At 41.7% G+C, this 23,815-nt stretch overlaps 1 protein-coding gene across 7 annotated transcripts in view; it reads right to left on the bottom strand.

Annotated features, from left to right (window-relative positions):
• PLXNB2 (plexin B2) overlaps positions 1 to 23,815 on the bottom strand; it is a 405,779-nt gene that overhangs the window by 205,338 nt on the left and 176,626 nt on the right. For 3 of the 7 annotated variants that reach the window (XM_077338328.1, XM_077338325.1, XM_077338330.1), the window contains exon 3: positions 21,638 to 21,741. The exons of the other annotated variants lie outside the window; for them this stretch is intronic. In XM_077338328.1, the coding sequence (XP_077194443.1) occupies positions 21,638 to 21,639 (2 nt within the window). In that variant the 5' untranslated portion in view covers positions 21,640 to 21,741. The remainder of the gene's footprint in view (positions 1 to 21,637; positions 21,742 to 23,815) is intronic. 7 annotated transcript variants of the gene reach the window in all.

Genomic DNA, 23,815 nt, shown 5'->3' on the forward strand with positions numbered 1-23,815 from the left:
CATAAGTGACCCAGATTTTCAAGTGTAGTTAGCTTTATAGGAAAGTAGACAGTGACAATTTGGGGGGAACTAGGTGATCCACTTTTATTAGGCAGTGACTTGGCCTTGCAGTCAACAACAGGGACTGCAGTTGCTAGCAGTAGGTCTCAGGCTTCAGAAGGGTAGACATCACCAGCCAAGCAACCAAGTGGATTCTGCAACCTTTTGAAGGGATGCACGTGAAGGGAGAGAGCTTTCCCTTCAGCCTAAGTGCCTAGAGGTAAGCTGTACATCCAGGGGATTCTTGGACCTGACCTGGAGGCTGGCATCCCTAAATCTCAGGGGGGGTACAATGCTACACAGTCACTCGTCCAAAGTAGCCATTTTTTGTTTGTAGAGCTGGTCTGTATAGTCTGGAGATGAGCAACAATTCCAGGCCCCACCTGGAGGTTGCCTGTCCTCTTAGGGTTGCCATCTTCCAAGTGAGGCTCTCTACCCCATCTCCCTCACGGAGAGTCTGCTATGGAGAGAGGAAGGGAAGGTGACTGGAAACTGCTTTGAGACACCTGAGCCCATTCCCAGTTCTCACTGGGCCCATTCCCTGTTCTCTCAGACCTCTCACAGCCCAACATCCCTCACAGGTTGTCTGTTGTGGGGAGACAAAGGGGAAAGGTGTTTATAAACCACTTTGAGACTCCTTTGGGTAGTAAACAGCAGGGTACAAAAATCCAGCTCTTCTTCTTCTAAGGAGCAACAATGAAAGAAGCATTTGGGCACATAATATTGTATCAAAAGTAAAAAAAAATGGGAGACCGAAGAAGCAGGGTGGACACCTGTGTACTGTGACTATTCCATGTGTATTAGGGCAGGAGGACAAGAAGGGAAATGAATGCAGAACTGGGAGGAACTGGTTGCCATGTAATCTCCCCCAACAAAGAGTTTCCAGTCTGATTTTCCCTTCACATATCTGAAGACATGGCTCTGGAAAGCTCATCTGTAACCACTATGCCGCAATTCCTAAAGGTCAGTCCTTTCCCATATTCAATTAATATTCCAAACCACAGGTTCTTGACACCCATATCTCCACACTCATGCCCTCATTTGTCTCCACGCCACCACCGCAACCTCCCACACAGCATACACATTCAACCCCATGCCCTTACAGACTGGACAACTCCTCCCCTTCCTCTTTCCAATGCCAAGTTCTAGTGCCCTTTGTATTTCTGGATACAATGAGCTTTGCTCCTAGTCATAACATAATATATACAATAGAACGTTTATTCCCAGTGACATTACAACAGCACTTCCATAGAGGGAGGATGTCTGCATGGGAGAGGTTCTGGGAGCGCAATAGGTGTTGGCACTAACCTCATACAGTTCTAATAGTAAAAATGTGTGGCTCATCTAGAATTAAAGAAAATCCCACTCCTAACCACCACACCAAACTGACTAGCCTCCTTCCAGGCAGCAGGGTGACGCACGGCCCTCCAACGAGGTGGCCACTCCCAAGAGCCATGACTGCCACCGCAGCCCCGTGGCCAGCACACTACAGAGCCTCTGGCTCGATAGAGCCCTTCCCACCTGCAGAGCCGTGCTGCCCTCTGTCCGCCCACTGGCGGACCAGATCCTCCCGACGGCCCTCGCCACCAGCGCCATGCTCCCTGGCCACTTGCTGCGCGACGTGGACGTGCCACGACCCCTGAGACTGCCCGACCATCGCCCTCTCCACCGGTCACCGGCCCTCCACCACTCGCCCACCTTCCTGGTGGCCTGGCCGCCAACGACCTTCTCGCCGCCACCTCCAGAACATCCCCCCCCCTTAGCCTGCTCTACCTGCCGCTGCCCGCTAGTGGCTAGTTAATTAATAAATAATAAATAAATAAAATTGTTTCATTTTGATACAAATTCCTATTAATTAAAATGTTATGTATTCAAATCAAGATGCTGATTATATTGTACTGTTTAGTTTCCAGTGTAAATTGCACCGCACAATTTATATTAATTGAAATAAAATAAATAAATAAATACTAAAAAAAAGATGACAAAACATCTGATTCAGATTAAAATGAAAAATAGGCATAATCTGAAGCAATAGAACAAAGTTTGAGTTCAGACGAACAAAAATTTAATTTAAGACGAACAAAATTTAATTCTGGATATTAGCATGCACAATAAAATTATGTGGAGAAAGTGGCCATAAAAACAATTTCTCTATCTCCCAGAATTCAGGATCACTGAACAAGTGTTTTTTTTTTTTATTCAGAAAGAAACTAAATTGTGACACTCACTACCAGAGGATGTTGTGATCGTTATGAAGCAGGGAACTGGATGAATTCACAGAGAATAGGTTCGTCATTGTTATTTGCAAAAGATTACTAAAGAGAACTTCTACATTCAATGGCACTGAACTTTTGAATATAAATGCTGGGTGCAGTCTCTACCCTGGTTGCTGCGGGTTTCCAAGGCAGCTGGCTGGCTACTGTGTAAAACAGGATGCTCCACTAGGTAGGACCAATAGTCTGGGCATACAATTGCAGATAACAGACTAGGTAGGGATAGATAATTTTCCACAGAAAAATATAGTTTTGGAAATGCTTCCATCCCATACAACTTAAAGACTCCAAGGACAACCTTCAGAAATTTACTCTCCAATAAGAAAGATAACTTATTTATCCTCAATCTAGGCAGGTATTCAAGAAGATTGTAATGAATTACATTACTGAAAGCTGCAGAAAGAGCCAATAAGACCTAGAACATTCACTCTTTTCCATGTGTGCTCTGGCTAGTGAAATATATGGTTTTAGTACTAAACTGAATTCTAGCAGAATTAAAATGGTCCAGGTGATCAGCATCACCTATAATCATCTAAACTAATTACGATCGCCCAATTCATGCACCTTGCTCAAAAAGAGATGTGTGTCTGTTCCACAATATTCAAGATACAGGGATCATTTATTCAAGAACAACCAGAGAAGGGCAAAAAGATGGTGAGGGGGTTGGAGGGAGGCACACCCACTGGCACCAGTACCTCCCTCTCCCCCACCGCAGCCCGGGGGTTGGGGAACATGGATATAGAGGATGCAGTAGACTTGTTCTCTTGCCCCAGAGGGACAGACCAGAATCAATGGGATGAAATTAATTCAAAAGAAATTCCATCTAAACATCAGGAAGAAGTTCCTGACAGTTAGAGTGGTTTCTCAGCGGAACAGGTTTCCTCGGGAGATGGTGGGTTCTCCATCTTTGGAAATTTATAAAACTAGGCTGGATAGCCAGCTGACGGAGAGGCTGATTCTGTGAAGGCTCAAGGGGTGGCAGGTTACAGTGGATGAGCGATAGGGATATGAGTGTCCTGCATAATGCAGAGGGTTGGACTAGATGACCCATGGGAACCCTTCCTACTCTATTATTCTACTAGGGGCAAAGCCGTTGTCTCCAAGAATACAACGGGCGCTAGAGCTTGGCAGTGGGAAGAGGAAGGGGAGGAGTTGTCCAGTCTGTAAGGGCAGTTGTCCAGTCTGTAAGGGTTGTCATGTGCGTTGTGTGGGAGGTTGTGGTGGCATGGTGGCAAATGAGGCCATGGGTGTGGAGATATGGGTGTCAAGAACCTGTGGTGTGGAATGTTCGTTGATTGTGGGAGAGGACTGACCTTTGGGAATTGTGGCATAGTGGTTACAGATGAGCTTTCCAGAGCCATGTCCTCAGATATGTGAAGGGAAAATCAGACTGGAGACTCTTCTTAGGGGAAGATTACATGGCAACCAATTCCCCCCAGTTCTGCATCGTTTCCCTTCTTGTGTGAATTAGGCCACATTCACCGAAATGCCCCTCTGCCCTAATACACATGGGGTAGTCACAGTACGCAGGTGTCCACCCTGTTCCTTCTGTCTCCCATATTTTCACTGTTGGTAAAATGTTATGTGCCCACATGCTTCTTTCATGGTTGCTCCTTAGAAGAACGGATTTTTGTACCCTATTGCTTACTACCCAAAGGAGTCTCAAAGCGGTTTACAAACATCTTTTCCATTTGTCTCTCCATAATAGTCAACCTGTGAGGTATGTAGGGTTGTGGGAGAACTGGGAATGGGCCGCAGTGACCCAGCAGGCCTCAGGTGTCTCAAAGCATTTTCCAATCGTCTTCCTCTTCTCTCCCCATAGCAGACTCCCCATGAGGGAGGTGGGGTAGCGAGCCTCACAGGGAAGCTGGCAACCCTAAGAGGAAGACTGTCTGTGCACAGCAGTCTTGACCTTAGTAAGGTTTTTAATACTGTTTTTTTATTTGGCAGGCCAAGGTTATTTGCCAGTTACTATTTCAGTTACTATGTGTCTCCAGACATTTACTTGTTCTCTATTTAGTTTCAGGCTGTAAATATTTATTTAGATCTTCCTGCACTTTCCAGACTCACAGGACTGATGCCTGTCTGTGCCCCAGAATACAAACAGTTGCTGATAAGGGCTGGCCATAACCCATAGGCCAGGAGGGACACTCCTGCACCGCTCCCTACCAACTGCAGGCAAAAATGGCTCATTTGAAGGCTAGACTCTGAGGCATTGTACGATTTTGAAGTCCCACCTCCAAACCTCCAGGAATATTTCCAAGCCAGGGGTAGCCAACCTACAGGTGTGGCCTGGAGAGCTCCTGGAATTACAGCTCACCTGCAGAGTATAAAGATCAGCTCCCCAGGCAGAAAGGGCTACTTTGGACAGGGTTGTGGTAGAGAAGAAACATTTAAGGCTTCCCACACAGGTTGTTGTTGAATTGAAAGACTTGAGGCCTACTGCACAGGGTTGCTGTACAGATGAAACAGGAGACAAAAAAACAGTTTCATCTGCAGAATAGCACTGTGCAGTGGCCTCAAATCTGCAGAGTTGCAAAGAAGAAAGACACGTGGCTTGGCTGTGTCTAACCCCTGGCCAGAGCAGTATTTTAAGTGAGAAGGGGCTTTTCTGTGGCCTCCCTGTCAGCCAACTGTTTGGCAGAAGGGGAAAGTCCACCCCCCTCAAAAGGAAGGCCCTCGGTCTCCCCTGCGTTGCTCTTGGAAAGGCCTCCTTCCCTCAGTCAGGGCCTGTCAGAGGCTCCTTTGCAGAAGGCCTAAAGCGGGGGAGGGGGAGCACTCTGCAGCCTCCTGCCAGCTCTTTCAGGGCTCTGAGGCAATTTACAGTTGGACATGACAGTTAGGGCAGCCTTGGGGTGAAAAGGGCTGGCGCAGCCTGTCCAAGCCTCTGTTCTCATCCCCCTTGGCAGCCCTGCTGACCTCCTCTCCCTTTGGTGGTCAGGAGCAGACTGGCAACCATACTTGGCTGGGTGAATGGAATTTTGGTCTGTCCTGGTGAGGGGCCAATAGGAAGGCACTTTTCGCGCCTCCCCATTGGCTGCTTGGCCCTGGATGGACACTCGGAGGGCCCAATCAGGAGCCGCTTCGCAGCTCCTGATTGGGCCCTCTGAGTTTTTATCCTGGACAGGGCCCGCCCTAACTCCTCCCCAGGTGGCCTTACTCTTTTATTTAATAGGACCCTGTCCTATTTAAAGATGATTCTATGAACCTAATAATCTTAACCAATTCTATGGGCCTGCTGCTATTGCCCAAGCAATCTACATAAATTATTATTAACAGATCAAATACAAGCCATCACACCTACTAAACATCTGGGAGATTACAGAACAGCAACACTATAACTCACCCCAAAGCCAGTATCCATTAAACAGCGAAATATAATTAACCACTGCTTACATATTGTGATTATTCCTCATTTTTTTTCTTGCTGTCAAGTCGCAGCCAACTTATAATTTCAAAGTAAGAGACATTCACAGATGGCTTGCCATTGCCTGTCTCTGTTCTGTAACACTGGACTTACCTGGAGGTCTCTCATCCAAGTATTGATCAGGGCTGACCCTGCTTAGCTTCTGAGATCTGTTAAGATCAGGCTATCCAGGTCAGATTTTATTTACTGATTATGCAAGTTTTAAATTTAATGTCTTAATTAGATATGTTATCCATATTACAGAATGATGGGACTAAAATGGAAACAGCCCAATGTGTCAGTAGTGCTCAGCTATACTAAGTTAACAGTTTTTTGGGGGAAATCAACACCACACCCTCTCAGTTGATACCCATGTATCCTGCCCAGTATAGTCTGACTAAACTGATGTGAAAGACATTCTTACCAATATGAAAGTGGAGCTCAGTGATTCATTCATGGTCCTCCAAGTTAAAAAAAGTGCCAGAGATTAAACCAGTCCCTCTGCTTCCTCACTTCCTTTTCCCTAGATGGATATGGAACCTTAATCAGGCAAACCAGCATTCAGCACTTATTATAGTCTTCCAGACCATGTGCTGAACTCGGACAGCCTTTGTACTTTGCTTTTTGGATGCCTTTGGACATCTCAGAAAGCTATGATTGAGCAAGGCAGAGGGGACCTGTGTGGAAGAGGCCAGGAGGAGGAAAAGGAATCTATTTCACACATTCTGGGTCTTTGAAACAAAGGTTGACTTCAGCCTACAAGTTACAGACAATTCCATCTTTCCTAGCTCCACCTTCTAGCATTTCTGCTAACTTGTCCTTTAGTTCAAGCTATTTCCTACACATAGCATCATTACTATGCCTTCTTGTTTCTGCTCTTGTGTAGTTCTTCCTTCTGAGTTTGATGGGCTACTTACAGTACCAAGTAATGACAAATAAAACTTGACAAAGCAAATTACCCTAACACAATTGGCAAGGTATAAATGCTGTTGCTTTCACTTTGCAGGAAATGCAATAAAACTGAAATGTAATATTGGTCCTTTTATAACAGACATACTCTTACAAACCCACTTTGTCAGGTATAAGAGGCAAATCATGAAAAGAACATTTGGTTTGGGCTGCTTACATTGCATTATGGGCAATATACAACTGAAGGCAATATAGGTGATCATACATATTTAGATCTCATTTCTGAAATGTTCCCACTGTTTTGTTCCTGCACACCAAGCTTTTATGTACAGTAGGATCTGGCATGCTCGCTTGTGAATGTTTATACCCTTACTTTGCTTTCAGGAATATGAGATCTTCAACTGGGATAAGTGATTTACTAATTTTGCTTCTGTTATTTTCAAATTTTCTACCCCTCCTTTCTTCTCTAACAAGGGCCACCAAGGTAGCAAGCAATTTAAAACAACCATGATAAAATCAAATTCTAAAACCCTTAAAGTCAACCCAGAAAGACAAAAACACTGCAGGAGCTCTGTCTATTTGGATGAACAGAGAACTTTCAGAGGAACTAAGAAAGAAAAGGGAAATGGAAGGAAGGACAGAGCTCTAAAGAAGAATACTTACAGATTACTAGGCACTGTAGATCAATCATCAGAAAGGCTAAAGCTGAGAGTGAGCTAAGACTGGCCAGGGAAGCCCATTGTAACAAGAAAAGATTTTTCAGTTATGTGAGGAGCAAACTTAAAGTAAAGGAGGTAATAGGCCCACTGTTGGGTGCAGATGGACAAACTCTAACGGAGGATGCAGAGAAAGCAGGGGAGCCCAGGGGGCAGAGGCCACCGTCGAGGGCCCCCCTTTCAAAGCCCGCTCTTATAAGCAGGCTTTGAAGCCTAGTAAATAAATAATGCCCTAACCAAGGAGGCCCATTCCCAGGTTGTTACCGATCTAACCTCAGAAGTTGGGGACATGCAAAACAGAGCCTGTCAAGGAGATCAACCAGGTTCATAAGGGAGTAAGCAACTCTTCAGGCATGCTGGCTTTGAAAATCAAGACCAGTACTTTCAACTGAACCCAGAAACAAACTGGGAGTCAGTATAGATGAATAAAGACTTAAGTGATATGGTCCCTATAACCCACTCCAGTGAGTATCCTGATTGCCATATTCTGTATCAACTCATGTTTCCATACACTACTAAAGAGCATTCCCATGCAGGGTACATTGAAGCAATATACTCCAGATGTAACCATGGTATACACCACAGTAAGTAGATCTTTTCTGTCCAATAAAGGCCACAACTGGCTAAACATTCAAAACTGGCAAACCAGTCAAAACTGCCAAAAGGCATTCCTGGTCAGACGCCAACCGCTGATCCAGATGTAAGTCTGTATAACCAAGAGCATCATGTAGGGTTGTGCATTTGGGTATATCCAAGTTGAAAAAATACCTGGACAATACCTTACCAGTATTTTTCAAATATTTTAAGAGATTAGAGAAATTGACCAGCTACTGGTATGGTTGATCTGGAATAAAAATGATTTCTTTTACTGATTTTGGTATATTTGGCTGTATATAGCTGGTGGTAAAGAGGTTTAAAAATGTTTCAGTTCTATCTCCTCTAAGGAGCTTTCCCATTTTTTGCTCTGGATTCCAGGGCAACAGGCAAGAGTGGGAAGAGGCATCTCTGCAGCTCAATGGCAAAAGCACCTTAGGGGGAGGAGTTAGAGTCAATCATTGCAATGTTTGTGCAAATGAACTTGCATTGCAGGTTTGCAACTTGCAAGACTGTTTGCTTCAAATGTGAAGTCCAACTAAGTACTTACCTTGCTTTCCCCACCCATTTCCACAAAACAAGAGAGATTGGAAGGAGCACTGGCAATCTGGCAAGTCAGATTTCAGGTTACGGGGAACATTGCTCTTCAGCCCATCACAAAACAAGGACCCAAGACAAGTCAGGAATCCTCAGTATTTATGAAATTTGAATAACATACCAGTACTGGGATTCAGGAATATTTGGAAATACCAATTTTTTTTGGGAGGGGGGGTGTCCAATAAATCCAAATCCAACCCCCATTGTTTTCTTTGCACACCCCGGATAGACATAGCTGCCCGTAGTGGTTTCCCGATGCTCGCCTTTTATAACAGACATACTTTGCCTCTCGATGCCCGCCCACCTCATTCTACATACCATCCAGTATCGTGCGGTATCCAGCGTTGCCGCGGCGGGTCATCAGTGTGGCTGCGGTGAGCATCAGCAGCAAGATAGGGGTGCCAGCCTTTTCGGTGTGACCGGCCTGTTCTGTTCAGCGGGAAGCAGCTGTGCTCCGGCCCGCCCCTTGTCTACGCAGACCTCGCACATGTGCACTAGTGCCGGTCACAGGGCGATGCAGGGGAGGCCATCTTATGTTGGGGGGTCATCTTATACGCCCAGTCATCTTATATGCCAGCAAATGCGGTATATGTTTGGCATTCTTACTTAATTCAGACAGTGATGATCATTCCTCACCAGGTCTAGGCAAGGAAGCACAACTGCCCTACCTGGATGTGTTGCAACTATCAGTTGCACACTCAGCCAAGAACCTGGGCATGATCTTTGACACTTTCCTCTCCATAGAGGAGCAAATCATAAGTTATACTGTTAGAAATATATTTCCTTGTACCTTATCATCTTATCACAAACTTCAATGTAAACCACCCTGAGCATCAAGGGAGGGTGGTATATAAATATAAATAAGTAAATAAATGATTCAGTTGCTAAATTAAGGTCCATTCCGCACAATGGCTAATGTTGCCAAATGTGTGGGGTAAACGGAAACGCTATATTTAATAGCGGAATTTTGTCATTCCGCACACCTGCAATTTTAGCGGAATATTGAAGTCCCCGGTAGCAGTCTATTTATTCCCCACAGGTTTCCGGTCTTGCTGGAATAGCAACAAAGGAGGCCATTTTTTTCGTGCTTCTGCCTGCCCCTGGCCATCAGTCAAACAGAACAGCCAATAAACTGTTGCATTCATGCTCCCAAAAAGCCACCTTCCCTTTAAAAACTGTTTTTTAAAAACCCGAAAACACCAGTAGCAACTAATATTTGTTCATTCATTGTCTCAGAAAGACCTTTTTCGCTTGTGTTCGAGCTTGCACTTAATCGTTTTCACACTCAAGTGAAAAAAAAATTTTTGTGCATGATGGGTGCAAGTTCTGGGAGAAATTACAGGCAGTGTTGAACTGGGGACTGTATTGTGCTTGGAAAGTTTAAAGACAATTGCAGAAGCAAGCTTTGTTTTACTGTTAAGTATTTGCTTGTGAAGGGACCTCAGCCGAAGAAGCCTCACGCTTGCTTATTTGTTGCTTTCAGCGGTTTATAGGGGGGGGAAATGGCGATCCTGTCTCCAGAAGCTCGGGGGTGGCAGCTAGGGAGGGACATTCTTTCTACCACTACTTTGAGAACGCATATGTCTTTTGCTGATGTGTTGCAGATTGTGCTCAGAAGTCAAGCGCTTCTTTTGGGGGGAATCCACTTTTTACGATTCCCCCCGAAGCGCTATAAAATTCCAAATGTTGCTGAGTTTGGCGGTTTGTTGGCGACGTCATGTGGAACGCTAAAATTATAGCGTTTATCAACTGTACGACTTCAGCTACAGTTAAGTTGTGTGGAATAGATCTAAGTATATCCTCAAGCATAGCAGACTACAGTACAGAAATTTAAAAAGAGCTTTTCTGATGTAGTTTAGCAACTCAGGCTATTACTTGTGTTTCTGCACATGTTAGCAGCTTGCGATCACTAGGTCTGCAACATAATAAATCATCTGATTACTCCAAGCCACTATGAGCATTTCTATGGATTTTTTTACACATTACTTTGAATTTTATCAAACAATGATAAATCATTTACCAATAATATCAAAGTGCTGTTAGAATGTTTATGGGTGTGTGATTGAGTGGGCTTCTTGGAGTTTGTCCCAAGTACTAGAAACTTATTACATTTATTTTCGCCATTGGTGGCCAATGACAGTAGAAACTAAATGTCATTTAGCCCTCCACGGAGCAAAATTATTTAGCAAAAAACATTATACCTGATGGTGTTCACAAAACTGAATCTTCAGCAGAAGCCTGTGTTTTTTTTGCTGACAAGGTGAAGAGGAAAATTTAGACTTAACAAGTTGTGCTACTACAACAAGTTATCTTTTCCTCACATATTGTTTTATGTGTCTATTATTAAAAACACCTGTTCTTCTGTGTCTAGTTAAACGTAAACACAATGATCAGATAAAGTAATGAGGACCTAATAGCATGAGACAGCTTCATTCCAATATTCCTTCCAACTCATAAGATGATAGTAGTTTGGTGCTCCCATCTCACTGATACTTTTCAGAAGCCACAGTCAATGAACAGGCATGAATATTCAATAGGTCTTAATTATCTATTCAGCAAAGCAAAAAGTGCAACAAGCATCCACTCATTAAACTGAGAAGTTATCCCCCTTGAAAGCAATTAAAACTGACAGAATGGTAAAGTCTTCAATTAACGCCATTCCTGCCATGGCAGCTTACTGATAAAAGGCTTCAATCTTTGTTGTTGGGCACATGCAGTGCCCCAGCTATGCCAATTTAGACATGTACCTGCATTAAACATGAGGCTTCAGGAAGACCAGGACAGTATCCACTTCACTTGTGCACATACATATTTGTTAATCATCTGTGGCACAATGAATGCTTAAAACAAGAATAAGAGATACAAACCATGCCCAGTTTACAAAAATAGGCTTCCCTGTTACCTTGCAGTAATTTTGTCCCCAGATAAACATGCAAATAGTTCCCTGGCAAATCTTAAGCAAAGGCAAATGAACAAGAAGCTGCTTATAATCCAGCCTAAAGCGATAAACATATTTATTTATTTATTTGTTTGATTGTTTATTTATTTATTTATTTATTTGATTTGATTTCTAGACTGCCACTCTTGGCCAGGCCGGCTCTTGGCAGTAATAAAGTATTAAAAATAATAAAGTATTAAAAACAATTAACAGCTTCAATACAACTGGGGGCACTACAACTGCTACTAGGGTTGTGTGCTTTGGCTTCCAAAGCGGCCATTCATGCCCGAAGTGGCCCGCACTGCGGTGTGGGGGGGAGGGAAGGGGCGGGGACTGCGTCCATGCACCAGCTGGCATGCTGACACCACAGCCAAAGCACACAACCCTAATTGGTACAGTCAACACAGTCAATAGCGGCAATAAAACAATTCTGCTCCCAGTCTATGACCTTAATAGGTGACCTCAGGCGATGTCAGCCTAGGGGGTGCTGATCGCAAAAAGGACTGATTTTGCCTTCACCTGATTATTCATCAAGAATATCACTACTTTCACCAACACCAGTCTATTTAGTTGTAATAAAAAACTGTATAACTATTTTTATCTTCTGAACTTACTTGCCTAACTTTGGTGAGGAGAATCTAAACCTTTTTGAGTACAGATAATGCATAATTATAAACTTCATTAAACTAGATACCATTCCAGAATGCAGCTGCATAGGTCCTCTGTAGGTCCTACAGAGGTCCTCCCCCCCCCCCCATAAACAACCTGTGCTCACTTAGCTGCAATCGCTCCAAATGAAGATTGAATCAGATTCAAGGATTTGTTTCTTACCTTTAAGGCAACGGTTTGGGACTTTCACATCTTTGGGACTGCCTCTTCCATTACACCCTCCAAAGGGCATTAAGGTCTAGTGGCCAATATCTACTTGGGGTCAAGGCCCTAAAGAGATGAAACTGGCATCAACCACAGCTAGGGCTTTTTTGGCCATGGGTTCAACTTGGTGGAATACTCTGCCAAATGAGATCAGAGTCTTGAGGGACCTACGACAATTCCACATGGCTTGTAAGGCAGAGCTGTTCTGCCAGGCCTACTGTTGAGGCTTAACAAGAGTGGACGTCTGATCTCACAGACTTATCTACCTGCATTTGCAACTGCCAAATGACTTGCCTAGGGAAATTATATCATGCCCTCCTAATCCAGGACAGGATTTCATGGGCAAATTTATTATGAAATTTTAATTAAATCAACTTTAAGATTGTAGCTGATGGGAATTAATGCAGAGTAAGTAATTCAAGCAACCAGTTTACTAAATGAAACATGCCCTGCTTGGAAATGTAATACAGGAAGAGGCAGCTAGTGTTTGAAGGGGGGGCAGGTAATTAAAGCCTGGTCTCAGTTGTCTCTAAAAAACATGTGAAAGGAAATGCAACTGGGTAGTCATGTTGATATGAAGTACCATTGTATCTGAGGAAGTGTGTGTGCACACACAAAAGCTTATACCTTGAATAAAACGTTGTTGGTGTTAAAGGTGCTACTGAACTCAAAATTTGTTCTGTGAAGGGAACATCTGGACCACTTTTTGTTTTTAGAGAAAGCAAAGCAACAAACTACATGTCTGAAATATGAAACAGTTCCCTACCATTTATTTTAAAGTACAAAGGAAATATATGTTTTACAATTGTATTTAGCCAAGAGATTTTGAAAGTACGCCATCTAGGTCAGTGGTCCCCAACCCCCGGTCCAGGGACCGGGACCGGTCTGTGGATCAGTCAGTAACGGGCTGTGGCTTCTCCTCATCCTCCTCCCCGGCTGCCCTACCACTCTGCCTCCAGCTCACCTTTGGTGCTCTCCAGCGGCCGCTATGGCTGGGGCTCCCCCTTGGCGCGGTGGGAAAGTGGAGCAGGCACTCAGGCGGCAGCGGCGACGTCCCTCGGCAAAAGACTACCTCCCCACCGGGCCTCAGTAAAATTGTCAAGCGTTGAATGGTCCCCGGTGATAAAAAGGTTGGGGACCCATGATCTAGGTAAAATGGAACCAAACTGAACTGGCTATTCCCTGATTGGAGAACTCACTCACCTCCAATGAGTACATTTTACTATAACAAAAAAATTGTAGGTACCACTAGGGTCATATGTTTCATTATGTATTCTGGAACTAGGTCCTGAGAAGTAGAAACTGTGATGAAATTCAGAAAACCCAATTTGATATACGAGTTCTTCCAGTCTGTGCTGGTCAGATGCATTATGAATGAAACTGCACATTCTTTCCCAGCTTAGAACAGAAAAATCCTGTGCTGAAAGCATCTGTCCTGTGAGAACATGTACAGAATGTGTTTACTCTTAATCCCTTACCCATGAAGAAATCTGCATCAAATCTTTCCCTAACACAGCCTCAGTTCATTCCATCACAACCATACTTTGCCTTTCCAGCCAAAACTTTCATGTTGTAGCTACAGAAAAAAGAATGACTACAGCTTTCATTGACCAGAGGAGGCTTGCTGGATGCCAAAGCTCTCTGGAAATGTAGTTTTCCAGGGACCTTGCAATGCACAACGTTGTCATCAACTAATGAAGATCACAACAGCATAAATAGGGCTAGTACTCATCTTCCCCCTTTAAACCAGAACACACCTGAATGAAAAATCATCTTCCAAAGAAGATGTGTTGCTTTTCTGCCACTTCCTCATGCTGAAGTTTCAGTTTTCTTGAACTCCATTCAGTACATGACATGCTCCAAATTGTCTAATAAAATTTTCAAGCTCCCAAACATGCTATGAATTGCACAAAATGCAGTTTCATAATACTAGAAAATTCCTAATATGTTCTCGAGAAAATTAAGAGGCTGCTAAGCTATGCTTACCTATGTAAGCCTCCTTCCACAACTTGTTTCAAAATAAATTGAAAAATACTTCTTCTTTTTAATGAAGTCATTATTCCAAGTTCATCCTCTTATTAGGATTACAAATTCACTTAGAAATCTACTTTAAAGTGCAGCAGATGTCAACTTTTCATGCAAGACCAGGGAAAGCTTCTCTATTCTATTCCCATCTGGACAACATAGATATAAATAAGAAATAATACCTTCTGAGAACTAGAAATAGTCAAGTGGAAAAGTAGGTAGATAGGTCACATAGTTCAACTAAATTTCCAAAATTAATACAATTCTTTCTTAGCCATGTACAGATGATCACGACTGTTGTTTAAAAGTTGTATAAGATGTGCCGGCATGATGATAAGCAAACTAACTGCAGGTAGACAGAGAATAAAGAAAGTGGACTATGGTTTTTTCATGATTAATGGGCTACAACTATTAAAATACTTGGGATACACAGTGTATTTAATAGTTCAACTTCAGTACAGTGCGAGCTTGGTGTAGTGGTTAGGAGTGCGGACTTCTAATCTGGCAAGCCGGGTTAGATTCTGCGCTCTCCCACATGCAGCCAGCTGGGCTCGCCACAGCACTGATAAAGCTGTTCTGACCAAGCAGTGACTTCAGGGCTTTCTCAGCCTCACCCACTTCACAGGGTGTCTGTTGTGGGGATCGGAAAAGGAAGGTGAATGTAAGCCGCTTTGAGACTCCTTCGGGTAGGGAAAAGCAGCATAGAAGAACCAACTCTTCTTCTCTTCTAATATAATAACACAGTGTTTGCCAATATGGTGTCCATGGCTACCATGGGACCCAGCAAACTTTCCCAACACTTGCCAAGCTTTTCAGAAAGTCAGTGGGATCACTAATTCAGGCTTTGTTATGACCTGCCCCCATTCAAATGAAAGGGTTTTCCATGTCTGCAATAGAAGTTGTGACCACTGGAGGATCAGAACAATAGGTAAGCACTTAGACATTTCTTAGTGGTTCAATTTCTCCTTGATGCCAGACCAATGGATGCCCTGAGTATCTTTTACAAAGTAGAGAATAAGCATTAAACCAAGCTCTAGGAAGCTGAGCTGTTGCACGAAGGGAGACACAGACTTTCTCCAGGCTTGTCGTCCTCCTAGTGACTGGACTATGCTTCCAGGCAAAATACAGATATTAACTTTGACATAGCAATGTCCAGACTCTGAATAAGGTAGCTTCATGTGCTCAGTATGGTTGCCAAGCAATTCTTTGGAAGGTATTTGTTTGTCTCTACCTTCGGTGGCAGCCATATTGGGGTAATACCACCGCCTTCACAAAAGATACCTGAAGATTTATAAAGGTTTGAACCCCTTGACTTAACAGAATGTAGGAATCAAGCTTCCTCTTCTTGAGCATCTCTAAAGTCAGCAGCCCAGTGCTTTAGCTTAAGTGCTTTAACTGCACTGCAATTGCCACAGGAAGGAACTAGCTCATTTCCAACTGCATGGGACCAATTGCCAATATAAAATCCCCAGCAGATCCATTAACTGATTATATTAGAACAATCTCCTCATTTTTAAACATTTTGAATAATTTTAGAGCATATTGGAAACATGTCAGGTGTTGCTCTAAATGTAAAATAATGATTTCTTCAACACTGCAAAGTCCTCCAGGTCAGAGTGAAATTGAATATTTATAATAGAAAAATAAGCATCCCTTTTAGAAAAGGAATAATTAAAATCCTCCAAATCGTGCTTAATCAATGAAGTCAAACAATCTTTTTGGAGGAATGTCAAAATGAACATCTACAGTTGGCAAACATCTACAAATCTAGACATAAATTCTATGTACGTTATTTGTCAGAATTTGCATTAACTTTTATAATAGTTGCATCCACATCTCAGCCAAGTTTAAAGTGCTCAACTGCTTCTACTGACAACAATTTTAGTAGGGTGTATCTACTTTGTCTTGTATTGTCAGAGAGAAATACCACACCTAATATTAGAAGTCACAATACTCAAAAGCCACTAGGAAAATATTTTAATATTCAAGGTCATTCCACTGCTTATGTAAAAATGGCAGATCTCAAACAAAGAAAGTTCGAGGAGAAGTTAACAATCGAATTGCTGACTTTGCCTTAATTCAGAAGTTCAGATGAAGGGACGCCCTCCTAGGTCTAAAAGGGACCATTGGATTCTTATGTCCATACAGATGATGATTTTCTGTCCTCAAGCATTTTCCCTCTGCTCTAATCAAACTGATTACAATATTCATGGTACATCTGCATCCCTCACAAGCTTTCTTTACAACATTCTTCCCACCTCCTGACTAGAAGAAAAGGACTCAGAGATCAACATAGCTGAGAAGCTCTTGGGACCACAATTCTTTCCTCCTCCTTTAGGTCAACAAAAATATCTCACTATTATTTTATATGTATGATATGGCCTTAATCTCCTTCACTAAATTTGGATTACTGAGACTGTTACATCAATTAGGCATATATTGTAAGGCAGAGGCTTTCAATGTCAATTATGATAAGACAAAAGTCTTATCATAAGTCTTATCATAGACTTCAAGAACAGACAAAACCCCCACCTCTTTGAAGTGTATATGGTAACAATAATTGCAGCTCTTTTCAGTATCTTGGAGTCACATTCAAAGAAACACTAAATTGGAATATGATTTAGCATCTTTTAGATTCTCTGTGATTTAGCATCTATTAGGTCCTTTGGATAGTGGGAGTTAATTAATTTTAAATATATTTTTAAAATTTGCTGAATATTTGAGTGATATCACAATATATGTCAACCTGCTCCCACCCACAATGTTAGGATCAAAATTTTCAATCTGGTATCTATATAAAACGGACCATCTTAAAAACCCCTACCTAGTCAGAGTGGCTTTACATCTCTATATTTCCAAACTATTACAACTGCTTTCTTGTCCAGTTGTTACTCCCAAACACCAAAGGACCAACTTCTATGTATTTGAGATTATGTCTCAATTATGTCTTACTAAATTCTCTGTATATGGAACCCAGGTCCAAATTTAGCAAAGGATTACTGAATGGTTTAAATTTTAATTCTAATTTTAAAACATTATTGTTTTTATTATCAAAATGGACTCTTATGTTACTCACAGAATGTCACTGTTTACTTTGGCATCAAAGAAAATCAGAGATAGGGAGATTTTAAAGAGTGAAAATTTTAAAGAGTGAAATCTTAAGAATGGGTACTATTTTGTATAGCAACTGTTTATCAATTGATCAGAAATGGTTATTAAACTTATATTTTCTTTTGCTTCATTTTCTTTTAAACTTTTTACATTGAATCATTTTATCTGTTCCACTGTATATTTCTGATAAAGCCTTGGAGGAGCGTGTCTCATAGTTTAAATGCCACTCATGCCTCCTCCTCCAACCGGCTAGCCTGTCTGTTCAGCAGCCAGCTAGTTGCCTTCCATCCCCCACCCCTGACCATCTCCTCCTCCACTCCACCCCCCCACCCCAATCTAGTGCCTGTTGTATTCCTGAATGCAATGGGCTTGGTCCCTAGTCTTTTATAATTTTGATGATTTAAAAAAATATTTTGTATTGGCCTTTAGCTATACAAATAAATAAATAAGTACTACTAACTACTTGTTGTTGTTGTTGTTAGGTGTGAAGTCATGTCCGACCCATTGCAACCCCATGGACAATGATCCTCCAGGCGTTCCTGTCCTATACCATACCTCAAAGTCCATTTAAGTTTGTACCGACTAACTACTAAGGATTCATAAAACTTTATTTCTACTCATGTCTGATGAAGGGAGTTTTGACTCTGTAAATCTTATATCCTGAGATGCTTGTTGATCTCTAAGCTGCTACTGGACTTGAATTTAACACTAATATTTGCATGCTTAAACTCATGCCCATCTTTGTGTCTGCTTTTTCTAAAAAAGGAGATCTTACGGGCTACCTCCAACCATTACTTTATACATAGTAACAAGTTTCAGTAAATGAATAAGCCAGGGCTACCATCTTTTGAAAAGCAAAAAAAGAAGATATATTTCCTGACTACTTTAAACAAGTGATCACGATGACAAATCTCATTTTAGATATGCCTACTTTTTAAACTGTGATAATTACTGTTAATCCTGACCTTCGAACCAAAAAATGATATTTTCAGCAGTTTTTTTAAAGAGCCCAAAAGAGAATGGACACACAAACACAAACAAGAGGATATCTGGTAACCCTAGATAAGCTAAATGGTTTCCAGTTATTTCAGAGGAGGATTTTGTTACAGAAGACATTTTTCTTTTGCGGTATCTGAATTACAAAATGTATAATTACAAAATTATATTTACCCCAGTGCCCTATATTTACCCTCCATGATCGTCTTCTAATTAAAAAAATCACTAATCAGAGAAGAACTTTAAAAAAACTGAAGAAGTACTGCTTTTGGAGAGACAATTTAGGAAACTTCCTTCTCTTAGGAAAAACCTTTCCTATAACAGACATGTGAGTGGCATTTACTAGTACTACAAGGTGTATTTATTCCCTTTGAGAATACAGGGTGTATATTTTTTCAAACAAAGCTGTAAAACTAATTTCTTAAATCCAACCAACTAAAATATCTTTGGGCCTATATATTGATATTAAAAAACTCAATATAAATTTTATCCAGTCATTGAGAGCGAGCATGATGCAGTTATAAGCAGTGCTTGAATACGATCTGTGAGACCCATATTCTAATCCCCATTTTGCCATAAAAGCCTGCTGAGTGACCTTGAGTCAGTCATAGATTCTTCTCACAGAACAATATAAGCTGTCAGGTGCCCACTGAAGAGAAAAGCATGGTACAAATATGATAAATATGCATAGAATACTCTGAGTTCAGTATGCCCTATTTCATTAAACATGCAAACTTAAACATGCAATGCTTTCCATTGCAGCTCACTTTTCACTGAGATCCAGTACATTTCACACCTCCACAGCATTTGGGATGGAGTTCCAACACAGGAACTTTATGATGGAACAGAATCCTTTGTAACAGACAGTGGAAGCAACAGCTATGCATACACAGCCTTGACTGTCAACATGCACTCAGCTACTAATAAACTAGAAACTGTGTCATAGCCAGCAGTTTTCCTGAGGGAAAATAACTGTTGAAATATATTTTTTTTATTTGAAACATTTGTATGTTGCCTTTCTGTCCAATTAGGGACCTCAAGGTGGCAAACAGATAAAATTTATAATATTATTCAGCTTTAAAAACCATACCAATGATAACCAGAAATGGAACAACCTAAGAGGGTCAAGATGTTACTGCTCAGCAATACAGACTCACTGAGGACAATGGTACCAAGAGAACCTACAAATTTATCAGGAGAGGGAGTTCTACAGTTTTGGTGTCATGAGTGAGAACATCCTTTCTCAGACTGCCATTAGACTGACCTCAGATAATGATGGGACCCAAAGCAAGGTCCCTGAAGATGACTGAAATGATTGGGTAGATTTTTATGGGATAGGGTGGTCTTTGAAGTATCCAGATCCCAAGTTGTCTAGGGCTTTAAAGGTCCATACCAGCACCTTGAATTGGGCCTGGAAACAAACGGGGTGCCAGCACAGATAGAACAACAATAGTTTCTGAACACAATTTAAGATACGCTCTAAATAGAAGGCATTCAAGTAAATAAGTAAATAAATGATGCTTGCTTTTATAAAAGGAAAAAAAGAGAAACTTCATCTGATATAATAGACTAAAGTTATAAACACCTCAGACAAATTTGCAAAACAGTGAAGGTTGAATCAACTTCAAAACATGGATGTTTGCAATGATACTGTGAAGGATCCTTAGCCTTCAATAGAGAGGGAATCAATGGGAATGGGACACAGTGCTGTTCACACATGTGATCTCTAGGCACTCTCACTGATGGCCTCACTGCTGTTGATACATTCTACAATTATTTACATACACAAATAAGCCTCTGTGGCTTGCATTAAGCAAACTGCAACCCGGAAGGAACACAACAGCACATCAGTTCTTTTGTCAGAGTTAAAAGCAACCCATTTCTTATTTCTGGTGTAGGGCATTCTACCAGAGTTGCTGTTTCCTGCTGAATTTATATTTTCATCATCAAGGAATACATGGATAAATATTTCGCAAGGATACAACATTGTGCCTCCCAGTTTCAAGCAAAACTAATTACATAAGACAGAAATATGTCATTTGTATTTTGATATAATTGCTAGAGCCTCTTGCAAGAGCCTCTTGTGGCGCAGAGTGGTAAGGCAGCGATATGCTGTCTGAATCTGTCTGCCCATGAGGTTGGGAGTTCAATCCCAGCAGCCGGCTCAAGGTTGACTCAGCCTTCCATCCTTCCGAGGTCGGTAAAATGAGTACCCAGCTTGCTGGGGGGTAAACGGTGATGACTGGGGAAGGCACTGGCAAACCACCCCGCATTGAGTCTGCCAAGAAAACGCTAGAGGGCGTCACCCCAAGGGTCAGACATGACTCGGTGCTTGCACAGGGGATACCTTTACCTTTACCTTTATAATTGCTAGCTGATTGAAACAAAGTAAATTAAAGGGATTTTTAAAGATTAAATTAAACTAATTTCCTTCCACAGGATGGCAGAAAATGTAAATACGAAGCAAGCCCTGTTAACTTATTTAGTACATTGTACAACAAAATATAATTTGTTTATGAGAATTTACTTTCTCCTCCTTATGTTCCACTTGTATATTTGGGTTTTCTTAGAATACAAAAAAAAAAGAATTTACGATGATTGTAGCTGCAATTAAAAATGTTCAAATCGGTACTCAGTGTTTTCCAAAGAGCAACCGATTTAATGCAGCAAGAAGCACAATAGTACTGGAGGGCAAAAAAGAACAACAGGGATAGGAGAGAACCTACTCTTCTGATATTGACCAAAACTAGAATTGCTAAGACAACAGTTTATTTTACAAAGGAGTAAACTTGTATAATTTATAAAATATATCGCTATTCATTTGCAAATGATTTATGAAGAATACTGAGCAGGACTGATCAATGCAAGCTTTCCATATTAAAAGTTTACACTCCTAACAGAACTACAGTCATCCTTTCGAAACCAAATCATGTGATCATCCATCATTATCGTACTAAAACACACACAAAGCCATTAGCTGCACGCAAAGACGGGACCTTACTGAAGATAACCTATGACGTCTGTGCTCCAAGTTAGCCAGCTATAATCAATAAAAAGCCCACAGCAGGAAAAAAGATAGAAGAATCCCTCAGAAAGTTTTTATCGATCAAACTGCCATGTGCTGCCTCCAGTTTCTAACAAGCTCCATAGTCATACTTACATGTCGCTGATTTCATGTGTGCTTCTTAAAAGCAGTTTTTAGTGTACTAAGTACTGCTGAATGGAGCACACAATTCTTCTCTTCCCCAAGCAAATAACTCAGCTCTGGAATGCAGAAAAAATGATTCAGAGAGGGAGAAACCGAGACTGCTCTGTGCTAGAGGGTTCAGCACAAAACCAGCATGCACAATATAAAACAGATGTGTCGCAACAAGTCTGGAGTAGGGAAATCTGTTCACTCAAGGTATGAGATTGCTCAGGAAGGGAATTATTGTTACAAGGCATTTGGGCTAGTTAAAAAAAAAAAGGCAGTAGCTGGCTCAGCTGATTAAACCTGTCAGTATCTGGATATACCGGCTTCATTTTTGGAGGTTGACTTACACAACTGAGAATATCTGAAATGGTTGTACAGGTTGCCATAGTTCAGAGTTGTTTTCCTAAGTTAACCCTTTTCTATATGGTCAACATATTCATAGAATCATAGAGTTGGAAGGGGCCATACAGACCATCTAGTCCAACCCCCTGCTCAACACAGGATCAGCCCAAAGCATCCAAGAAAAGTGTGTATCCAACCTTTGCTTGAAGACTGCCAGTGAGGGGGAGCTAGCCTATATCGTTGTACTTGGAGTTTAAACCAGGGGTAGTCAACCTGTGGTCCTCCAGATGTTCATGGACTACAATTCCCATGAGCCCCTGCCAGAAAATGCTGGCAGGGGCTCATGGGATTTATAGCCCATGAACATCTGGAGGACCACAGGTTGACTACCCCTGGTTTAAACCCATTACTGCGCGTCCTTTACTCTGCAGCCAATGGGAACAGCTTCCTGCCCTCCTCCAAGTGACAACCTTTCAAATACTTAAAGAGGGCTATCATGTCCCCTCTCAACCTCCTTTTCTCCAGGCTGAACATTCCCAAGTCCCTCAACCTATTCATAGGGCTTGGTCCCTTGGCCCCAGATCATCCTCGTCGCTCTCCTCTGTACCCTTTCAATTTTAACTACGTCCTTCTTGAAGTGAGGCCTACAGAACTGCACACAGTACTCCAGGTGTGGTCTGACCAGTGCCATATACAATGGGACTATGACATCTTGTGATTTTGATGTGATGCCCCTGTTGATACAGCCCAAAATGGCATTTGCCTTTTTTACCGCTACATCACACTGCCTGCTCATGTTTAGCTTACAATCCACAAGTACCCCAAGGTTTCGTTAACACACAGTGTTACCTAGAAGCGTATCCCCCATCCAGTAGGCATGCTTTTCATTTTTCTGATCCAGATGCAGAACTTTGCACTTATCTTTATTAAATTGCATCTTGTTCTCATTGGCCCGTTTTTCCATTGTGTTCAGATTCTAGTGTATTTAAGTCACCTGCCAATGCTCATCACCCCCAGAGGACAGCAAGTTTGGGGCAGTGATAAGACCAGGAGAGACCATTCTGCTGTAAAGCTAGTTGGATGACCTTGGCCCAGTCCGATTGCTTTATTTATGGAGTTCCTACTTACCTCTATGAAATCAGATAGTGAGTATTTACTATATTAGCTCCCCACCACATACACTCCAATTGTTTGCACAGTGATTAATCCAGAAAGGAAAGGAAACAAAGGTGATTCAAAACCCAGTCAGTGATCAAATGGGACTCTGAAGAGGTTGCATAGAAATATATCTGAAATAATTCAACAAAAAGCTCTTTTCTTTACTTCAGCTTTAAAGGGTCCTGAACAAAGCACTCACTATTAATATGGTAAATAGTCAATATCTCACTCTGCTTTGCATATGACTTATGGCTGAAAACATTATCAAGAGGGGAAATGATCTATAACTGGAGTATTCCAACTTACATGCTGAATACAAATTCACCAATCAGTAGGGAAAGCCCCATTTCAACATCAGTTCCAGCCTACCCTACTTTCCTCAACCACACAAAAACAGTACATGGGCCATTCTGACTCTGGAGATGTATCACGTTTCCACTCTATTTATATAAAATGTGGGTTTAGCTCATTTCATTTCTTACATATTGTATATCTTCATTGATTGCTACTCGATTCATCAGGAGAAAGGCAGGCCTATAAATATTTTAAATGAGAAAATGAACAAATAAGATCTTACATATTTACAATCACTTGTATTCACATACTGCTTGCAATGTGAATACAATGGAAATCAGTGAAAATGTT

The sequence above is a fragment of the Paroedura picta genome, chromosome 5 (assembly GCF_049243985.1).
Source record: "Paroedura picta isolate Pp20150507F chromosome 5, Ppicta_v3.0, whole genome shotgun sequence".
Classification (NCBI taxonomy): domain Eukaryota; kingdom Metazoa; phylum Chordata; class Lepidosauria; order Squamata; family Gekkonidae; genus Paroedura; species Paroedura picta.